This window comes from Bufo bufo, chromosome 1 (assembly GCF_905171765.1).
Source record: "Bufo bufo chromosome 1, aBufBuf1.1, whole genome shotgun sequence".
NCBI lineage: Eukaryota > Metazoa > Chordata > Amphibia > Anura > Bufonidae > Bufo > Bufo bufo.
Window position 1 is genome coordinate 761,359,106 of NC_053389.1, and position 21,690 is coordinate 761,380,795.

General features: G+C 45.2%; 1 protein-coding gene across 8 annotated transcripts in view; it reads left to right on the forward strand.

Moving 5' to 3' along the window:
• The window catches only part of LOC120986212 (CD209 antigen-like protein E), a 113,794-nt gene that overhangs the window by 39,043 nt on the left and 53,061 nt on the right, over positions 1-21,690 (forward strand). For 5 of the 8 annotated variants that reach the window (XM_040414646.1, XM_040414643.1, XM_040414642.1 and 2 more), the window contains one exon: positions 10,116-10,172. The exons of 2 other annotated variants lie outside the window; for them this stretch is intronic. In XM_040414646.1, the coding sequence (XP_040270580.1) occupies positions 10,116-10,172 (57 nt within the window). The remainder of the gene's footprint in view (positions 1-10,115; positions 10,173-21,690) is intronic. One more of the 8 variants, XM_040414640.1, reaches the window with a different exon arrangement.

A 21,690-nucleotide genomic window follows, 5' to 3' on the forward strand; every position in this document is an offset into this window, starting at 1 on the left:
CTTCCGCCGGTCTGGCAACGCTGCAGCAGCGCTTGCAATTGCCAGCTCACCGACTGTTGTGCGACGTGAGCATGCGCTGGAACTCCACGTTCCACATGTTGGCCAGGCTTTGTAAGCAGCAGAGGGCAGTAGTGGAATACCAGCTGACAAGTGGGCATTGATGTCTGACCTCTGTGAGGTTTTATGCAACTTTGAGGAATCAACACAGATGGTGAGCGGCGATAACGCTGTTATCAGTGTAACCATCCCACATCTATGTCCACTCAAACAATCGCTGCTCACAATTAAGGTGGATGCTTTGCATGTGGAAGAGGTGGAAAAAGGGGAAGGCAGTACACAGGGTGATAGCCAGACCACCCTCAGTTCATCTTCTCAGCACAAATAGGATGATGATGATGAGGAGGAGGAGGAGTAGGAAACGGTTGCCTCCGCTACAGAGGGTAGTACCCATGGAAGTTTTATTCCATCTGTTCAGCGTGGATGGGTAGAAGAGGAGAAAGAGGATAAGGAGATTGAGAGTCATCCTCCTGATGAGGACAGCGAAGTCTTGTCTGTTGGGACTCTGGCACACATGGCTTACTTTATGTTAGGCTGCCTTTCCCGTGACCCTCATGTTGTACGCATTTTGGCCAATACCAATTACTGGTTGTTCACCCTTCTCGACCCCCGCTGCAAAGAGAACTTCTCATCTCTCATTCCTGTGGTGGAGAGGACGAGCAAAATGGTGCAATACCAGAAGATCCTTGTGGAAAAATTGCTCCAAAAATTTCCAGCTGACAACGCTGGCGGCAGAGTACGTAGTTCCTTGGCCAACCACGGAGGGGAGACAAGGGGAACACACAGCAGTTCCAACAGAGGCAGTTAAACACTCTCCAAGGCCTGGGACAGTTTTATGACACCCCGCCAGCACCCTCAACCTGATGCGTGGCCTAGTGTCACAAGGAGGGAAAAATTTGGGAAGATGGTGAAGGAGTACGTAGTAGACCGTGTCAGCATCCTCAGTGATCCCTGTGTGCCTTACAACTATTTGGTGTCCAAGCTGGACACATGGCACGAACTGGCGTTCTACGCCTTGGAGGTGCTGGCCTGCCCTGCCACCAATGCTTTGTCTGAGCGGATATTTAGGGCTGCTGGGGGCATAATAACTGATAAGCGCATCCGCCTTTCAACTGAAAATGCTGACCGGTTGACTCTTATAAAAATGAACAAGGCCTGGATTGCCCCTGACTTCTCTACTCCACCAGAGGAAAGCAGCTGAACATAAAGGCACTCTAAATGTGTCTTTTATGGTGTATTAAATACACTGTATTCCCATGCACCCCTTCCACCACTAAAGAGTGTATATGGTTCAATCTCCCTTTTCTCGTCCTCCTCCTCCTCCATCATATCAACATGCCTATTAGGCTGCCCTTGCTACTAATGTTTTAGAGGTTCAGCTCAGCAGCGGGCCCTCACTCATAATGTTTTAGAGGGTCACCAGCAGGCCCTCACCCATAATGTTTTAGAGGGTCAGCTCAGCAGCAGACCCTCACCCCTAATATTTTAGATGGTCAGATCAGCAGGAGGTCCTCGCCCCTAATTTTTTAGAGGGTCATCAGCAGGCCCTTGCTCCTAATGTTTTTGAGGGTCACCAGCAGGCCATCAATCATAATTTTTGTATGATGCCCTCCTTTATGTGTGATAAAAGGTGTATTGGAGTGCCGGTTCCTTGTAATTTTTGGCAGCCCTTTTCCTTAGTGCATAGGCTTTATGAGTGTAGAAGTCCCACTACCTGAACAATTGTACCACAATGTGAATGAGGCCCTCCTTTATGCGATATACAGGTTGTATCGGAGTGCCTCTGTGATCGCCATTTTATTTTTACAGGAACACAGGGCAGGGAGGATGAAGACAGAGGACAACATGGTCATGACTAATGGGCTTGCCCATGATGCTTTGTAGGCAGCCTGTCAGCCAGACATGGCCAGGGTCTCCACTGGGGCTGGTCTATCAGGCTCTTTGGTAGCTCAGAGGCACAGACACAACCAGGGGCAGATTGGTGCCCTGGAAAAAACCTAGAAGGGGCCTCATGTTGTAGACGGGACTAAATTGATAGAAGACAGGACAACAAAAATAGGCAGGTACAACACAAGTAGACAGGGCCTGCAGTACCAAAGTACTGCCGCAGCAGAATCAAATACCACAGTGCAGCACAAAATACTGACGCCCTCTCCACAATATTCAACTGTATCATCATCCTGAGGATGGTAATACAGTTGAGTTCAGGAGGGCAACTGCAGCCGTTGAGCATAAGATCATTATGTACCTGGCCAGCGGCCATTAGGAGAGCTTGGATGGCCCCCTGGACATCGGCCCACCAGGAAATTTCCCTGTAGGGTCTATGGCCAATCCGCCTCTAGACGCCACTGTCAGCTCAGCCAGTGATGTGAGAGGATCTGTTTGCCATGTGCTGGCAGACACTAACTACAGAGACAAGCCAGCCATATTATGGTGTTGAAAGGACAGTGCATTGAGTGTAAAGGCGCATTTACATGCACCGAGAAACCAGTGCTCCTTCCCGACAGTCGGCTGCTCGTTCAGTGTGGGAGTGAAGTACTGTATTTACATGCAGTGATCATCTCCACAGTATGAGAATGAGGGACTGCCATCATCCTCATACTTCTGCATTGTTTCTGCGCAGCAGATCTGCTGCACAGACACAATAATTTAGGTGCCTGCACGAACCACAGGATCGCCCAATGAACGAGTGTTTCGCTCGTGCATCGGGTGATCGGCGGAACCTTTACGCAATCGCGGGCAGATTGTCAGAAACGAGTGTTCGCAGGAACGTTCATTCCTGATAATCTGCCTGTCTAAATCAACCTTAAAGAAGATGTATTAGATAGATTGATACAGTCCTGATCAAAAGTTTAAGACCACTTGAAAAATGGCAAAATCATATTTTACATTGTTGGATCTTAAAGGGTTTCTATCACTTCGTATGCCATAATTAGCTCTCAGACACTAGCGATCCGCTAGTGTCTGCTTTGGCCAACCATCCTAATATAAGAGCTTTTTGGGCAGCCGTTTTGCTAAAAAAATAACTTTTATAAATATGCTAATGAGCCTCTAGTTGCTATGTGGGCGTCATTAGCACCTAGAGGCTCCGTCTACCTTCATACACAGCTACCGCCCAGCGCGTCCCTCCAGCCCGCCCATCTCCTGATGAATGCGATCCTCCGTGTGACGCAACGGACAAATTCTCGCGCATGCGCCGTGCGCGGCTGTATTCGGCGCATGCGCAGAGAATGTCTGACCGCTTCCCTGCTCAGACATCTCCACTGCGCCTGTTCCTTGGAGCACTATGACGTCATCGGCGCAGGCGCAGTGGAGATGTCTGAGCAGGGAAGCGGTCAGACATTCTCTGCGCATGCGCCGAATACAGCCGCGCACGGCGCATGCGCGAGAATTAGTCCGTTGCGTCACACGGAGGATCGCATTCATCAGGAGATGGGCGGGCTGGAGGGACGCGCTGGGCGGTGGCTGTGTATGAAGGTAGACGGAGCCTCTAGGTGCAAATGACGCCCACATAGCACCTAGAGGCTCATTAGCATATTTATAAAAGTTATTTTTTTAGCAAAACGGCTGCCCAAAAAGCTCTTATATTAGGATGGTTGGCCAGAGCAGACACTAGCGGATCGCTAGTGTCTGAGAGCTAATTATGGCATACGAAGTGATAGAAACCCTTTAACAAGGTTCCAAGTAGAGCTTCAACATGCAACAAGAAGAAATGAGACTGAGACAAAACATTTTTTGAGCATTCAATTAATTGAAAATAACGATTAAACTGAAACAGTCTGTTTTTCAGCTGATCTAAATTTTAGGACCACATGCCTTTAAAAGGCCAAATCTGTGCAAAGATGTGGATTCATTGTCATTTTCTGTCAGGTAGTCACACGTTGTGATGGCAAAGGCAAAAAAACTCTCCCTTTTTGAACGTGGTTGGGTTGTTGAACTGCATAAGCAGGGTCTCTCACAGCGCGCCATCGCTGCTGAGGTGGGACGCAGTAAGACAGTCATTTGGAATTTCTTAAATGATCCTAAGGGTTATGGAACAAAAAAGTCAAGTGGAAGACCCCAAAAAATTTCATCAGCACTGAGCCGGAGGATCCAATTGGCTGTCCGTCAAGACACTGAACGATTTTCGACCCAAATTAAGGCCCCCACTGGTGCTGACTGCAGCCCCATAACCATCAGACGGCATCTGAGACTGAAGGGCTTCAAAGACCTCGTCTCCTTGAACGCCGCAGAACTGCTCGTTTGGACTTTGCAAGAGAGCACCAAACATGGAACATTCAAAGGTGGAAGAAAGTTTTATTCTCTGATGAGAAAAAATGTAACCTTGATGGTCCTGATGGTTTCCAACGTTACTGGCATGACAAGCAGATCCCACCTGAGATGTTTTCTACGTGCCACAGTGGAGGGGGCGCCATAATGGCCTGGGGTGCTTTTTCCTTCAGTGGAACAATGGAGCTTCAGGAAGTGCAGGGGCGTCAAACGGCCGCTGGCTATGTCCAGATGTTGCAGAGAGCATTCCTCATGACTGAGGGCCCTCGTCTGTGTGGTAACGACTGGGTTTTTCAACAGCACAACGCTACAGAACACAATGCCCGCAGGACAAGGGACTTCTTCCAGCAGAATAACATCACTCTTTTGGCCCATCCTGCGTGTTCCCCTGATCTAAATCCAATTGAGAACCTTTGGGGATGGATGGCAAGGGAAGTTTACAAAAATGGACAACAGTTCCAGACAGTAGATGGCCTTCGTGCGGCCGTCTTCACCACTTGGAGAAATGTTCCCACTCACCTCATGGAAACGCTTGCATCAAGCATGCCGAAATGAATTTTTGAAGTGATAAACAATAACGGCGGAGCTACTCATTACTGAGTTCATGTTTGGAAGTTAGATTTCTGTTTTGGGGGGGTTTAGTTTTTTTTTGGAGCTGTGGTCCTAAACTTTTGATCAGCTGAAAAACAGCCTGTTTCAGTTTATTCGTTGTTTTCATTAAATTGAATGCTCAAAAAATATTTTGTCTCACTCCCATTTCTTCTTGTTGCATGTTGAAGCTCTACTTGGAACCTTGTTAAGATCCAGCCATGCTAAATATGATTTTTTGCAATTTTTCAAGTGGTCCTAAACTTTTGATCAGGACTGTATGTAGAAAAGTCAAGTATTATCAGTAGAGAGGGAGAGCATAGGGGCAGTGTACAGTGTTTGCGTCATCCAGCTTCTACAGTTCATAAGTGTTTTTTAAAAGCATATTTCCAGAACCTCCAGCAGCATATATTTTACTGGATACGCTGCACAATTGCACCTTTTTCTTTCTGAAAACAAGTTGCAATTTTGCTACCATTTAAAACTGTACATTTCAGTGCATCAATACCAGTGTGTTCATAAAAGGGGATGTTTAATTGCACCTATCAGTTAATTATAAAAAAAACTGTTGCATGTTGGCTACAATTTATGATTGCACAGTTTGATGCATTTCAGTGCGTCAGTACCAGTGTGCTTTTAGGAGGACATATTCATTTGCCGGGGCACATTCATTTGCGCCTTTCTCTGTTAACTACCGAAAAAAAAACTGTTGCAGTTTTGCTACCCCCTTAAAATTGCGCACTTGAGTGCATTTCAGAGCATCAAACCAATGTGTTCTTAGCAGGACACAATTAATTGCCAGGCCCACTTTGTTCCTCCTCTCAGAATATGGCCTGCTTGCCGATTTGTCAGAATTGGACCCAAAACAAATTTCAAGAAATTCGCTCATCTCTATATTTGACATGTGACAGCTGCAGGTAGTCACTACCCTCATGAGGACAGTGATTGGCTCCAGCGGTCATGTGCCATATACCAGCAGATCCCTACTGCCGTTTGTAAACAAGCGGTTGCAGGATAACCGGACCAGCACTGCTGGGAATGACTTTGGAGAAAGAGGTGAATACAGTCAGGTCCATAAATCAACACAATTGTAACATTTTTGGCTCTATACACTACCACAATGGATTTGAAATGAAACAAACAAGATGTGCTTTACCTGCAGACTGTCAGCTTTAATTTGAGGGCATTTACTTCCAAATCAGGTGAACGGTGTAGGAATTACAACAGTTTGCATATGTGCCTCCCACTTGTTAAGGGACCAAAAGTAATGGGACAATTCGCTTCTCAGCTGTTCCATGGCCAGGTGTGTGTTATTCCCTCATTATCCCAATTACAATGAGCAGATAAAAGGTCCAGAGTTAATTTCAAGTGTGCTATTTGCATTTGAAATCTGTCAAGCAATCAGTGAAGAAAGCCATCATTAGGCTGAAAAAACACAACATACCCATCAGAGAGATTGCAAAAACATTAGGCGTGGTCAAAACAACTGTTTGGAACATTCTTAAAAAGAAGGAATGCACCGGTGAGCTCAGCAACACCAAAAGACCCGAAAGACCACGGAAAACAACTGTGGTGGATGACCAAATAATTCTTTCCCTGGTGAAGAAAACACCTTTCACAACAGTTGGCCAGATCAAGAACACTCTCCAGGAGGTAGGTGTATGTGTGTCAAAGTCAACAATCAAGAGAAGACTTCACCAGAGTGAATACAAAGGGTTCACCACAAGATGTAATCCATTGGTGAGCCTCAAAAACAGGAAGGCCAGATTAGAGTTTGCTAAACGACATCTAAAAAAGCCTTCACAGTTCTGGAACAACATCCTATGGACAGATGAGACCAAGATCAACTTGTACCAGAGTGATGGGAAGAGAAGAGTATGGAGAAGGAAAGGAACTGCTCATGATCCTAAGCATATCACCTCATCAGTGAAACATGGTGGTGGTAGTGTCATGGCGTGGGCATGTATGGCTGCCAATGGAACTGGTTCTCTTGTATTTATTGATGATGTGACTGCTGACAAAAGCAGCAGGATGAATTCTAAAGTGTTTCGGGCAATATTATCTGCTCATATTCAGCCAAATGCTTCAGAACTCATTGGATGGCGCTTTACAGTGCAGATGGACAATGACCCAAAGCATACTGCAAAAGCAACCAAAGAGTTTTTTAAGGGAAAGAAGTGGTATGTTATGCAATGGCCAAGTCAGTCACCTGACCTGAATCCGGTTGAGCGTGCATTTCACTTGCTGAAGACAAAACTGAAGGGAAAATGCCCCAAGAACAAGCAGGAACTGAAGACAGTTGCAGTAGAGGCCTGTCAGAGCATCACCAGGGATGAAACCCAGCGTCTGGTGATGTCTATGCGTTCCAGACTTCAGGCTGTAATTGACTGCAAAGGATTTGCAACCAAGTATTAAAAAGTGAAAGTTTGATTTATGATTATTATTCTGGCCCAATTACTTTTGGTTCCTTAACAAGTGGGAGGCACATATGCAAACTGTTGTAATTCCTACACCGTCCACCTAATTTGGATGTAAATTCCCTAAAATTAAAGCTGACAGTCTGCAGTTAAAGCACATCTTGTTCGTTTCATTTCAAATCCATTGTGATGGTGTATAGAGCCAAAAATGTTAGAATTGTGTCCATGTCCCAATATTTATGGACCTGACTGTATAAGATAATGGTTTATTTAAGCTATTGCAGGGTTTGTAGTTAGATACTAGTTATCTTGGAAAATCCCTTAAATACCAAATGTAGGATGGTACTGGATTACAGAAACCAGGAACAGACCAGGACCTAGAAGCAGGAGTATAGACACCAAGAACATGGAGAGAGCAGCACGCCCAGAATGTGGAGACAGCAGCAGGACTAAAAGAAGAACAGAGGAGCATAGTCCAAAAAAAATGACACAGTAAAGTAGTTTAGGACAGCAGATCGGAACTAAACATAGTAACCGAGGATTAAGACAGGAGCCTTGTCAGGAATAGCCAGTAGGCAAACTAGGAAGAAACTAGAGAAAGAATTTTGAGGTTTGAGGCAGAATCCACATGAACAAAGGACCACATGGGCCCTTTCAGGAACACACCGTGAATTCTATGCTGACCCTGAATGAGGGATCTGGCTCCAATATACTGTATAGCAGATGTTGGTTAACACATTAGAAGCAGATACATACAGTAGCTCAGATTCAGAGAAGAGATTAACCATGGTATTGCTGGAGCAGCTAGGTGTGGCCGAGCAATAAAGACAGAATCACACAGAAGTATAACAGAAACACATGCAAACTAGAATAGGCCACCAGGAACAAATGTCACCCTTCAAGAGGTAATATCGCTTACAGTACAGTTCCTGACAGCTTGGTCTACTATTGTAATGTGACTTGTTGTCAGAGAGAGTTTAATATTATGGATTACTGTACCCAACCCTTAAGTTTGAGTTTTTCGGTGTAAGCAGTTAATTTAGGTTATCTACGGGCTCGCTTATTTTGTTAACCACCTTACCTTGACTTATTTAAGACAAAATATAACATGCAACTCTATATTGCTAGCTTACCATTACAACATATGTAAAACAGTTCACCTAAAATGAATTAAAGGATTGTCTCATCTGAGAGATTGGTGGCATGTTGTTAGGTTATGCTACCAACGTTAGATAGGGACCTGCACCTATCTTGGAAGAGATGGGACCCGCACCTATCTTCAGAATGGGACCCCAGAAATGAGCCATACTTGCTCCGCTGCTTTCCAATCATTTCTGTGAGACTGAAAAAAATAGCCAAGCCTTTGCTCAACTATCTCCGGTAGTCCCAAAGAATTGAATGGAGCTATGGGCACGTTTGTGCGGTACACTTTCCATTTGTTGGTATGGGACTTTCGAAAATAGCCGAGCGTGTTTGCCTGGCTATTTTCAGAACTCCCATAAAAGTGAATAGAGACTGTGTATATGAGGTATACTCTTCTTCACTTTTGTGGGTCCCTTCTGGAGATAGGTGTGGGTCCCAGAGGTAGAACCCAAATCTATCCTAGCAATATGCTGCCGACGTCTCAGTTGTGACAACCCCTTTAACATAAAATACTATTATTAGCTGGTCCTAAGAAGAGTTTTGAACCCTAAGGCCACTTTTACACGGGGGTGTCCGGATTAGGTCCGGATGCGTCCCGGGGAATTGCGGCAAACCCGCGCTAGTAGGAATGCAATTGCAGTCAGTTTTGACTGCGATTGCGTTCCGATGTTCAGTTTTTATCGCACGGGTGCAATGTGTTTTGCACGCGCGTGATAAAAAACCGACTGTGGTACCCAGACCCGAACTTCTTTACAGAAGTTCAGGCTTGGGTTAGTTGTAGTGTAGATTGTATTATTTCCCCTTATAGCATGGTTATAAGGGAAAATAATAGCATTCTGAATACAGAATGCATAGTAAACTAGCGCTGGAGGGGTTAAAAAAAAATAAAAATAATTTAACTCACCTTAATCCACTTGTTCGCGCAGCCGGCTTCTCTACTGTCTTCATCTGTGAGCAATAGGACCTTTGATGACGTCACTGCGTTCATCACATGGTCCATCACATGATCCATCACCATGGTGATGGATCATGTGATGAACGCAGTGACGTCATCAAAGGTCCTATTGCTCACAGATGAAGACAGTAGAGAAGCCGGCTGCGCGAACAAGTGGATTAAGGTGAGTTAAATTTTTATAATTTTTTTTTAACCCCTCCAGCCCTATTTTACTATGCATTCTGTATTCAGATGCTATTATTTTCCCTTATAACCATGTTATAAGGGGAAATAATAATGATCGGGTCCCCATCCCGATCGTCACCTAGCAACCCTGCGTGAAAATCGCACCGCATCCGCACTTGCTTGCGGATGCTTGCGATTTTCACGCAGCCCCATTCATTTCTATGGGACCTGCGTTACGTGAAAAACGCACAAAGAGGAGCATGCTGCGATTTTCACGCAACGCACAAGTGATGCGTGAAAATCACCGCTCGTGTGCACAGCCCCATAGAAATGAATGGGTCAGGATTCAGTGCGGGTGCAATGCGTTCAATCCGTGCGGAATACTCGCCCGTGTGAAAGGGGCCTAACAGTTTATCCATTTACAGTCCTCAGTGCAATCTTTAGCAAAGTGTGTCACTTCTTGTTAATTCATCAGTGCAGTTATGCTGTGGTATTAAAGGATATTTTAATTTTTTCTCCAGCAGACGATCAACAACAGATGGTCCTTGAAGATGTCAAAACAGTTAAAAATAATTTAGGTGGGTCCTTTAAAAGATACTGAACAATGTAATTTATAAGTTTTAATATCAAAGTCGCTCATCTCTTGCTGTATTACTAGATAATCAATATGTGTATCCCGGTAAACCATTCAGGCAACAGATTGATGACCACTAATGGTAACCATAATTTTGCCGAAAAGGATTGTCCTCCAATTTTTCAGAGACCCATCTCCACTGAGTTCAACCATTTACATGGTCATATTTTCCCCTTCCAGGATTGGAACATGGAATGGGCACAAATCTTTCCATTATATTTTTCCTCACTTCTGAGGTTGGCATTCAAATACTGATGCAAAATACAAACCAAATACTGACCGCATGAAAGTGACCTTACTCCTGAGACCTGGTAATTAGTGTGTGACTACTTTTTATTCAACTCGCACCATGCCCTACCACTCACAAGTGTACAGGAAGCTGAGATATAGGGAGCTGTTTGTAGTCTACAGAAACATTGAAAAACCACTTGGCAAATAAGGTTCAACATAGATTAATGTAAATGCAGCATACATGCATCTGGGTAATCATTTAAATAGGGTAAATATACATTTAGATATAATATAGGGGTGGCATGAGTGTTGGGGCTGGCACAAGTGCGAAAGTCATCTTGGGCTACTTTAACACTAGCGTTTTTGCTGGATCCGGCAGGGTTCATTAAAAACGTTTCCGTTACTGATAATATAGCCATCTGCATCCGTTATGAACGGATCCGGTTGTATTATCTTTAACATACCCAAGACGGATCCGTCATGAACTCCATTGAAAGTCAATGGTGGACGGATCAGTTTTCTAATGTGTCAGATTGTGTCAGAGAAAACGGATCCATCATGACCCCCAATGCAAGTCAATGGGGACAGATCCGTTTTCTATTGTGTCAGATTGTGTCAGAGAAAACGGATCAGTCATGACCCCCAATGCAAGTCAATGGGGACGGATCCATTTTCTCTGACACAATAGAAAACGGATCCGACCCCCATTAACTGTCTTGCTCCACATCCCAGGATGGAAAGCAAACCGCAGAATGCTGCGGTTTGCTCTCCGGTATGAGAACAGAACGGAATGCATTTTGGAGCACTCCGTTCTGTTCAGTTACGTTTTGTACCCATTGACAATGAATGGGATCTCAATAGCGGAAAATATAAACCCTAGTGTGAAAGTAGCCTTAGACTGTGTCATCATTGGCAAAGTGTCCTGCAGTTAGACAGATCAGGAGACAGGTATGCTATATGAGCTACTCCAACAAACCTGCTAACTATTCAGTTACCATATTCATTGTATTTATTTTCATTTCATCTGCCCTTTTACCCCTCCATTGTATTCTATCCACATCAGTTTCTCATCCTTCCCTCACTTATTACAGTTCACATGAATTACCGTATTCATCACCTTCTGAATCAACTTAACCCATTATGTCCCAGTGTGCAGCACAAAAAAAAAACACTTTAAAAATCGGTAAACCATCTGCTGTTTCTCTTAATCCTTTTTCTTTTAACTTCAAGAGATATCTCTCTTTTTTTAAAATAAATATATATTTTTATTTTCCAAATCATAATATTAATACATAAAACAATATCAATCACAACGGTGTGCCCAGCATGGCAATCATAGACATCCTTACAAGAAAAATTCTACACAACATCCTAAGGACACCCTCAAGATAATATATAATAATAACTATATCAACCCCCCCCCCCATTGGCTGCCGTCCACTCCATTCATTGTTATATAGAATAGTATCAGTATGAATTATAGCTATGCAGCTCTGCGTGCAACTCTTCGTTTCCTTTCAATGTCCTCGTATACCCTAATTTTTTGGAGGTATGAACTCCACTCCCTTATTGAGGGCGGGGAGACAGAGCCCCAATACTTTATCAATATAGCCTTAGCAACCATCAATCCCCGCATCCAAATCCGTCTAACCTGGGGCGGGACTTCCACTTCTGACCCATAATCTCCAAAGATCACTATCAAAATTCCCGTTACAGCTGCCAGTGCCATTCGGAGTTTCGCATAAAGTCTAGATAACTTCACCTTTTCATACTTCTGGGAGTCACAAAAATCAAAAAATATATTCTCTCGTAGAAAAATAAGACCCCTATTCCTAGAGGTTTCAAATATATGTTTCAAACGTGCATACATAAATAAATCTAATGGTGAACTATCAGTAAAACCAAATTCCAAAAGTGATTTAAAGCGACCCATATAAAAAAGGTCAGACACCCTGTTGATACCATTACGTGACCAATAACCAAAATCTGTAATTTTGAAGAACTCCTCCAGCTCCCTGTTCTCCTACAGAGGGGTAAAAACAAACGGACCGGAAGATTTAAGGATCTTCTTCAGTCGGTTCCAAACCCTCTGCAGTGAGCACGGGATCGACAAGGACCTCCTCATTCCCATATACCCAGTCTCCAAACATGCAAAAATATTATCAACTGGTTTATCAAAAACTTTTGTCAAATATCGTGAAAGTAAGCTCTCCTTAGAACAGCAACAACGCTGAATCTGTGCACACAAATAATAACCTTGAAAAAAGGGTAATGACAGCCCACCATCTGCCTCCGACAACCATAGATATCTCTGCTTTATACGCACCCTCTTCCTTCCCCAAATTAGATCGTTGATCATAGTCTCCAACCTATGAAAAAAAATATCATCGATCCAGATGGGGGAGGCACACAACGGAAACAAAACTATCGGTAAGATAATCATTTTAATCAAAGCTATTCGGTCCGTTTGTGCCAATATCAATTTCCGCCAAGCGCTGATTTTGTCCCTAACTTTATTCAAAACCGGGGCCAGATTAAGATCATAAAACCTATTTATAGGAACCCCAATCTTAACCCCCAGATAATCTAAAGTATCATTAGGGGCCAAAACACGAACTCGCCTCCCCTCATCTACGGCTTTCCGGTTCAGCGGGAGGAGCGATGACTTTGACCAATTAATTCTATAACCTGATAGTTTGCCATATTCTTCTATTACCTCTATGACATACGGGAGAATTTTCCATCCCTGATCCAGGAACAGAATCACGTCATCGGCATATAAGCTTATTTTATCGCTCACTCCCGCCACCCCAAAACCATCTATACAATTATCTAAGCGAATCCGGGAAGCCAATGGTTCAATAAAAAGAGCGAAGAGGAGAGGAGACAGGGGACAGCCCTGTCTCATCCCTCTCCGCATCATAACGGGGGAAGAGCTAATACCGTTAACACTAATAGATGCAACTGGCTGTGCATATAGCATTTGAGTCATTTCCAGGAACGAATTCCCAAGGCCAAAATGGGACATTGTAGCCCACAAAAAGGACCACTCCATCCTGTCAAACGCTTTTGCGGCGTCTAAAGACAGAATGGAGTGGTCTATACTGCCCCCAACAGACAAATTCAAATAAACCCTATATAGACTCATCTGTATTTGCCGTCCCGGGATAAAGCCCGTCTGATTGGGGTGTACCAAACTCGCTATAACCCTCTTTAGACGATTGGCCAAAATTTTTGCGAAAATCTTGTAGTCCGTATTTAAAAGTGATATGGGTCTATATGACCCAATATCACACGGATCCTTCTCCTTTTTTAAGACCAAGATAATCACTGCCTCTCTAAATGATGGAGGTAAAGAGCAGCATGCGCGGGATTCATTCAGGACTAAAAGCAGGATCGGCAAAAGTACTTTAGCATGATACCTATATAGATCAAACGGCAATCCATCTGAGCCGGGGGCTGATTCATATTTTAGAGAGGAAAGGGTCGCCTGGAGTTCCTCTAAAAGAATGGGGGAGTCCAAGAGCTCTCTATCTTGAGAACATAACTGGGGGAGCTCTAATCTTTGAAGATATTGATCCATATCGGTACGACTAAGCGTAGACTCAGATTTATAAAGGGCGGAATAATATCTCGCAAACTCCTCCCTTATCTCCACTGCAGAACTCACCCCAACACCCTGTAAGTTCCTAATTTCTCTTATACTGGAAGACTCTCTCTGGTTGGCCACCAGACGAGCCAAAAACTTGCCCGTTTTACCAGATTCGCCTTGAAATAGGAGCTTATGTTGTGCTTTTTTATATAGGAGCGTCTTAAGCTGTAAGTTGGCCTCTTTTAACTGATTAATGGATTGCTCCGCATAGGAGTCAATTAATGCGGCGCGCAAACTCCTTATTAAGTGTGTCAATTGTTGTTCCCTGCGCCGTACTTCCGCTCTAAACCTGTTAATTTTACTAAAGTATAAGCCCCTTATATGGGCTTTCAAAGCGCCCCAGGGCACTTACACACTGATCCTACATTAAAGTCCCAAAATTCCTGAATATCCTGGTCTATTCTGGATTGCTCCCCTATCACATCAAACCAGTGCGGGTTCAGTTTAAAAATTCTACCTGTATTAGGGGCCTCCGCAAATATAACAAGAACTGGGGAGTGATCCGAGATTCCATGAGGTTCATACCTCATTCTCTCTTAATGATTCCACCTTCTTCTATTGCTAATTTTACCTACTTCCCCATCACACATAGAAATCATGTTAACCTCATTAACACATTGGGCCAGATTTATCATTACTCTGACAGCTCACTCCACTTTCACATATGGCTAAAGTCAGTTTTAGTCAAGTCAGATTTATGATCGGCCCTTTTAGACTGTAATAAATGTGGTTTGACGGTAGCAGTTTATCCGTCAGTAAGCAGCTTTACAAAAGTCGCACGTTTTTATGAAAAAGTCGCACGTTTTTATGAAAAAGTCGCATGTTCTATTAAAAAGTCTCATAAGATAAGCATGGTCCTCGCTGGAGTGAAATTGCGACTTTTTTGCGACTTTTTTGCGACTTTTTAAATAGTCCCAATAGTAAATCTGTCTAGAGAATCATTTACATAAGAAAACACGCCCACTTTCAGAAAACTGGCGAGCATAGTGCAGAGCAGAAAAAAGTCGCAATTTTGTGCGCAGTTTTAGCGTTTGGGACTTTTTTGGGGACTTTTTCACTCCGTTATTCTGACCTGAGCTAATGATAAATCTGGCCCTTTGTGTCTCCTCTTCCTTCTTTTAACTTTGTGCTTGGGAACCCTTGGTCAGTGTGCAACTAATACTCCTATAGTCTTAAAGGGAGTCTGTCGCCTCCATATGGCCATATACAGTGCTTACATGGCTCTGTAGCACACCTATACAGGATTGTAACGGTACCTTTGTTCTTTTCTTTAGACTTGCACAAGCAGGGAAAACTAAGTTTAATTAATATGCAAATGAGCACTCGCAAGTGCCCAGGGGCGGCGTTCAGTGTGTAGGTGCCCAGGCTGCTCTGCCTTCTTTTCACTTTACTCCTCCCCAGCCTCTGCCTTTGCCCGCCCTCCAAGTCTCTTGCCTCATTGCTAGGTCTGGCCAAGATCCCACAAATGTGCACTGCTTCACCATGCTGGGGCATGCCTAGTGCGCATGCCCCCGGCCGGACCTAGCGATGACGTAAAGGACTTGGAGGGCGAGCAAAGGCAGAGGCTGGGGAGGAGTAAAGTGAAAAGAAGGCAGAGCAGCCTGGGCACCTACACACTGAACGCCGCCCCAGGGCACTTACACACTGAACGCCGCCCCTGGGCACTTACACACTGAACGCCGCCCCTGGGCACTTACACACTGAACGCCGCCCCTGGGCACTTGCGAGTGCTCATTTGCATATGAATGAAACTTAGCTTTTTCCTGCTTGTGCAAGTCCAAAGAAAAGAACAAAGGTACCGTTACAATCCTGTACAGGTGTGCTACAGAGCCATGTAAGCACTGTATATGGCCATATGGAGGTGACAGACTCCCTTTAACTTCTTTCTTTTAATGTCGCTTAATCTTCCCGAAGATAAGGTTAACCAAAATTTGAATTCATCAATCTGACACTGCTTCCCTTGCTGCTTTATCTCATAGTGGTTTACATTTTTCTCATACCTCCAAACCTGAACAGGTATGGTGAAGTAGGCATGCTTCTTTACCCCCAGTGCACCTTCCAGGTTATTCCCCCCAGTATCATCACTAACATTCTCATCTTCCACCCATTCTCCTTGTGAGTGGCAACTGTCTACCGCTCCCCTATCTCACCCCGATTTCCTTGATCACTCTTCTACCTGGCTTCCTTTGCTTTCTTGTGAATTACCAACCCTCATTTCAAGTGACTTTAGCATCCCCGTAGACACCACTATAACCCATCTGCCTCCAAGTTTCTATCTCTAACTTGCTGTCTTGGCTTTCACAACTTTCTAATTCTGCTACACATAAAGACAGGAATATACTTGATCTGGTCCTTATCTGACTCACCTCAGGTTGTGACTTTACTACTGTATCTCTCCTCCTCTGCTCTCTGATCATAAGTGTGTTTCTATCACTTTTGAGAATGCTCATCCTTCTGAGGGTTCTTTTATCTATCACACAAACAAAAATCTATATGCAATTAATGCTTAGAACCGAAAGACCCTCTACAGTCATCATTGTCCCCAGTCTATCCCCTCTCCTGTCCTGATCGGGCTGAAAAAACACTACAATAATAGTCTCAAAGGCGCCCTGGATGAAGTAGAGCCCTCTATACTCCACTCAGAACCTCCTGACACAGATGGCAGCTACCATGGCACACACTTTAAACTTGCTTTCTTCAGCATTGCTCCAGGTGTACTGAACTCCTATGGAGAACATCTCGTACACCAGAAGACTTCCTCCATTATAAGGGTATGGTAATCTATAATGCTTCCCTTCTTCTTGCTAAACAGACCTATTTCATCAATCTTATCTCGCCACTATCTAACAATCCAAAACACCTCTTGACACTTTTCATGCTCTCCTCAGTCCTAATGTGCAGATGCCTATAACATACCTCTGTACTGATAATTATCTCCCAGTATCCAAATAGCATTGGTCCTCCTCAGTCCTTCACTTTCTTTGGTGTACTCTCAACATTTGACCCAAACACAGAGGAAGTCTCCTACCACTTCTGTTCTTCTACTACCTGAACCCTATTCTCTCACACCTCCACCATTTTGCTCCTATCGGACAGACTATCAGTAGATTTGGTTTTTAGTACCATTTCTATGCTTTTGACACCCAATTATATACTTCATCCTGTGACGTCACACCTGCTGTACTACAAAACACCAGTGATTGTCTGTTCATCCGTCGGCAGTCTCTAAAGTCACGTCCTCTCTCTATCTGAAATGGAATCTTTCGTAAACTGAACTTCTTGTGTTTTCTCCATCTGCTAACCCAGTGTTTCCCAACCAGTGTGCCTCCAGCTGTTGTAAAACTACCACTCCCAGCATGCCTGCACAGCCAAAGGCTGTCCAGGCATTCTGGGAGTTGTAGTTTTGCAACAGCTGGAGGCACACTGGTTGGGAAACACTGTGCTAACCTACCTAAACATGATAAGCTATGCTGTCTTAGGGTTATGTTTGACACTGATTGTTTTCTTCACCATTCCCCATTTTCAGTCACTAGCTCGCTTATGCCACCTGCACCTGTTTTTTTTACTGTGGCAAATAGCAAAAACTCTTATTGTTGCCCTGATCCATTCTCATCTTGATTAGTATAACTCATTCTTAATCCGTTTTTCACTCACTAAACTCAAGCTTCTCCAATCTATCCTGAATGCAGCAGCCAGGCTCTACAGCTACACAGGCAGCTACACCGATGCCTCCGCCTTCTGCCAGTCATTGCACTGGTTGTCCATATGCAGCACGCCAGACCTGCAGGGTATTGCGATGTGAGGTCACGGTTATAGGCAATCGAGGGTTGCTCACTGTATTGGAGAACCCTGGGCAGGCATGCAGCAGTGAATGAGAGGTAGACACAGTTCCTCTGGGGCACACTCGGTATGTAGGGACCAGACCTGATGGTGGATGAGGTGCCCTGGATGTTACAGGTATTTTGAGTGCCTGGGGCAAGGTCCCTGTTGGTTTCGTGACGCCAGTGCCTGTAACGGTGGCACACCGATTTATAGGAGGAATAACTGAGTACTCAGTGGATAAACCAAACGTTGCTTTACTTGGTGAACACAGTCCAACTTTGTACATACAGTTACAGTTGATAGTGATGATAATGCAGTACCTTGAACAATACTCCACAAGCAGGTAGACTTTAAATAGTGGCAGGTAATAAATCATGCAAGATACTTGGAGGACACAATGGTTAATGCTTTGCAGTGCAATGCTGCTCTATTCCCTTCAGCTATTCTAGCTGGCTGGATCCCAAGGCCCGGATGCCTAAATGCTGGCTTTAATCCTTGGTATATAATACCTTCCTCCAGTATTGGCGCTTGCTGTATTTTATAGAACCTCTGCCCATCAGGGTACTTATCTGACCTGGTATTGTCCTTACTCGGCTTGAGGGTAACTGCAGGTTTCTCCTAGGAGGTGCTGTCCTGCAACTGGGGTGTCTCTACTGAGCTAATCCTAGCCTCAGGAGCTTCAGGTGGACGAAGTAACTCCTCTAGTCCCCTGGAATGAACTACCACTCCCCAGTCTGGGCCTTCCTATATATATCTAGGGCTCTCTAGCTCCCTCTAACGTCTGGGAGGCTAAACTACACCCTGACAGGCCTGACACCCAGCTAACACAGGGAAATGCATACATATAACATTACAGGTAATAACAACACATTAACCCCTTTTGTGCAGTGCCCACCTTTACCTAGTGGGACACTACATACCACCACGCTATAACGTTGCCCGTCCTCGGCGCAACATGGAGGGGCCCCGCCTGGCTGGATACTGCAGCCTGAAAGACAAAATGAGAACCGGCATACATGGCAAATATCACAGCAACAATACAAACATTAAACTGAAGGAATGGTGAAAAGGGGCGTCGTTCTCTTCTCTCAGGATAATTGAAGGGAACAGGGACGCTGACCTGGTGCAGCGTATCAATAAACCAGGATAGTCCATAAATGCAAATTGTCCATAATATAACAGTAGAACAATATAAAACGATGTAAAGTTCTTGGAGGCTCAAGGAACAAATATGAGTCCGTACCCAGGCTTGCAACAGAGTTAAACAGGGGTTTCCCGTGAGGGGCTACCTGGGCTCATGATGTAGTCCTCAAACCTCACAGGTGGGTGTCCCCTGGTAGAACGGGTAGACCTCCTTAGTGGCGGAGATTCTTCCTGCCTGAACTCAGGAAGGTCAAGGGAGCTCACCGCCTCTGGAACTTCTTCAGGAACTCTCTGAGGTAAGGTCTCCTGAGACGGGAGACCAACAGGAACAGGAGCAGGAACCAGCAAATTCAGCCAAGGCGTGAGGGCCCAGTGGAGTGGCTCTTTATCGTGGATCAAGTTCTCCACAGCCTGCATAGGGTCCATAGGTGGAGCCGGCAATTCTTCCTCAGGAGGCTCAGGCTCCATCTCCTCCGCCGCTGGTTCTCCTTCGATACAGGGTTTGAGGCGGTTCCTGTGAACAACTTGGGGACCTTTTCCTTCTCTGGAGACCTGGTAAATGTGGGCTGCAGCATTAGGTATGGCAGTGATAAGGTAGGGAATCCTTTCCTATTTGCTGTCCAACTTACTGGTCCGGTGGTTGTTTTTCAACCAAACCTTATCTCCAAGAGCCAGGGGTCCCGCATGGGCAGTCTGGTCGTAGTCTTTTTGCTGGCGTTCCCGGACATTCTCCATGCGTTCTTGCACAATCTCCTTGGCATTAAGAAGACGCCTCTGGTGCTCCACTACCCAATCAGTCCTGGGCAGTGGGTTGATCACATCCGGCACTTGTACCCCCAGGGAGTGATCCGCAGGTAATCTCCCTTGTCGCCCAAACATCAGATAGAACGGGGTGTAACCGGTGGAACAATGGATGGTGTTGTTATAAGTGTACATCAGCTGTGGCAACAGAGTAGGCCAATCACCCCTCGTATCAGGGGGTACTGCTCTCAGCATTTCAATGAGAGTCTTATTCATCTTTTCACAGAGTCCGTTACCTTGCGGATGATAGGCGGTGGTCCGGACTTTCTGGCAGTTGTGCAGCAGACACATCTCATGGAACAGCTGTGACTCAAACGCAGACCCTTGATCGGTGAGGATCCTTTCTGGACAGCCGTAGGGCAGAAGGAAATGTTTCCAGAACGCCTCCGCTGTAGTCTTGGCTGTCAGGTCTTTCACAGGCACTGCTACGACAAACTTGGTGAAGTGGTCAATTATAGTCATGGCATATGTATATCCAGAGCGACTCGGCTCCAACTTCACATGATCAATCGCGGCCAATTCTAGAGGAGCTGTACTTACAATAGGATGGAGAGGCGCCCTCTGGTCATGGCGTTCCGTCCGCCCCACAGCACAGGCAGTGCATTCTCGGCACCATTTCTCGATATCTTCTCTCATCCCAATCCAATAGAATCTCCTCCGTATAGTGGCCTCAGTCTTTTGCACCCCAAAGTGTCCGGACTGGTTGTGGTACATGTCCAGTACCAGGCTGGCATCCCGACGTGGCAGGAGAATCTGGTAGACTCTATCACAGGACACTGGATCCAGACTCCTTCTGAGCAACAGGCCTCTTTGAAGGAATAGTTGGTGGCGATGTCTCCACAGTCTTACTAGTTCTGGGTCTGCACTCTTCCTGCGGATTCTCTCAGGGATTTTCCCACTGGTAAGGAAGTCCAGCAGCTCACCCAGGACTCTACTTTCGGACTGGAGCTTAATCCATCTTTCTTGATCGCCTCCGGACTCAGGATCATCTGAGGAGGGAAGATCAGCAGCAGGAAGATTTTCAGTACGGATATTATCCTGCTGGGCGAACTTATTGTAGAACGCAGGCATCTCCACTTCTTCCCAGGCATCTTTTAGATCATCTGGGGCCTCTGTAGTGGGAAGCCGCGACAGGGCATCAGCATTATCATTGGAGCGGCCTGCCCGGTACTTCACAGTAAAGTCAAAGTTGGCAAGGCGGGAGGCCCATCTTTGCTCCAGTGCCCCTAACTTGGCCGTGTTCAGATGTGCCAGGGGATTATTGTCCGTGAAGGCAACAAATGGTGTGGCAGCAAGATAGTCTTTGAACTTTTCAGTCACAGCCCACACTAAGGCAAGAAACTCCAGCTTGAAAGAACTGTAATTCTGATCATTCTTTTCAGCTCCCTTCAGGGATCTGCTGGCATAGGCAATTACCCTTTCTTTGTTGTCTTGCACTTGAGCCAACACGGCCCCCAGGCCTCTTTTACTGGCATCCGTGTAGAGGAGGAACGGCTGCTGATAATCTGGGTAACCCAGAACAGGGGGTTCAGTCAACTTCTTCTTTAGGATTTGAAAGGCAATTTCTCGTTCTTGGTTCCATTCAACAGGAATAGGGGTTTTCGGGCTCTTCTTTGGATCCCCCCTCAACAGTTCCTGGATGGGATCCGCAATTTGTGCGAAGTGCGGGATGAAACGCCTGTAGTACCCTGCAAAACTGAGAAAGCTTCTCACCTCTTTCACGGTCGTTGGAGTAGGCCAGTTGCGGACAGCAGCAAGTTTATCAGGATCAGGCTGTATTCCGTCGGCACTGACAACGTGCCCAAGGTATTTG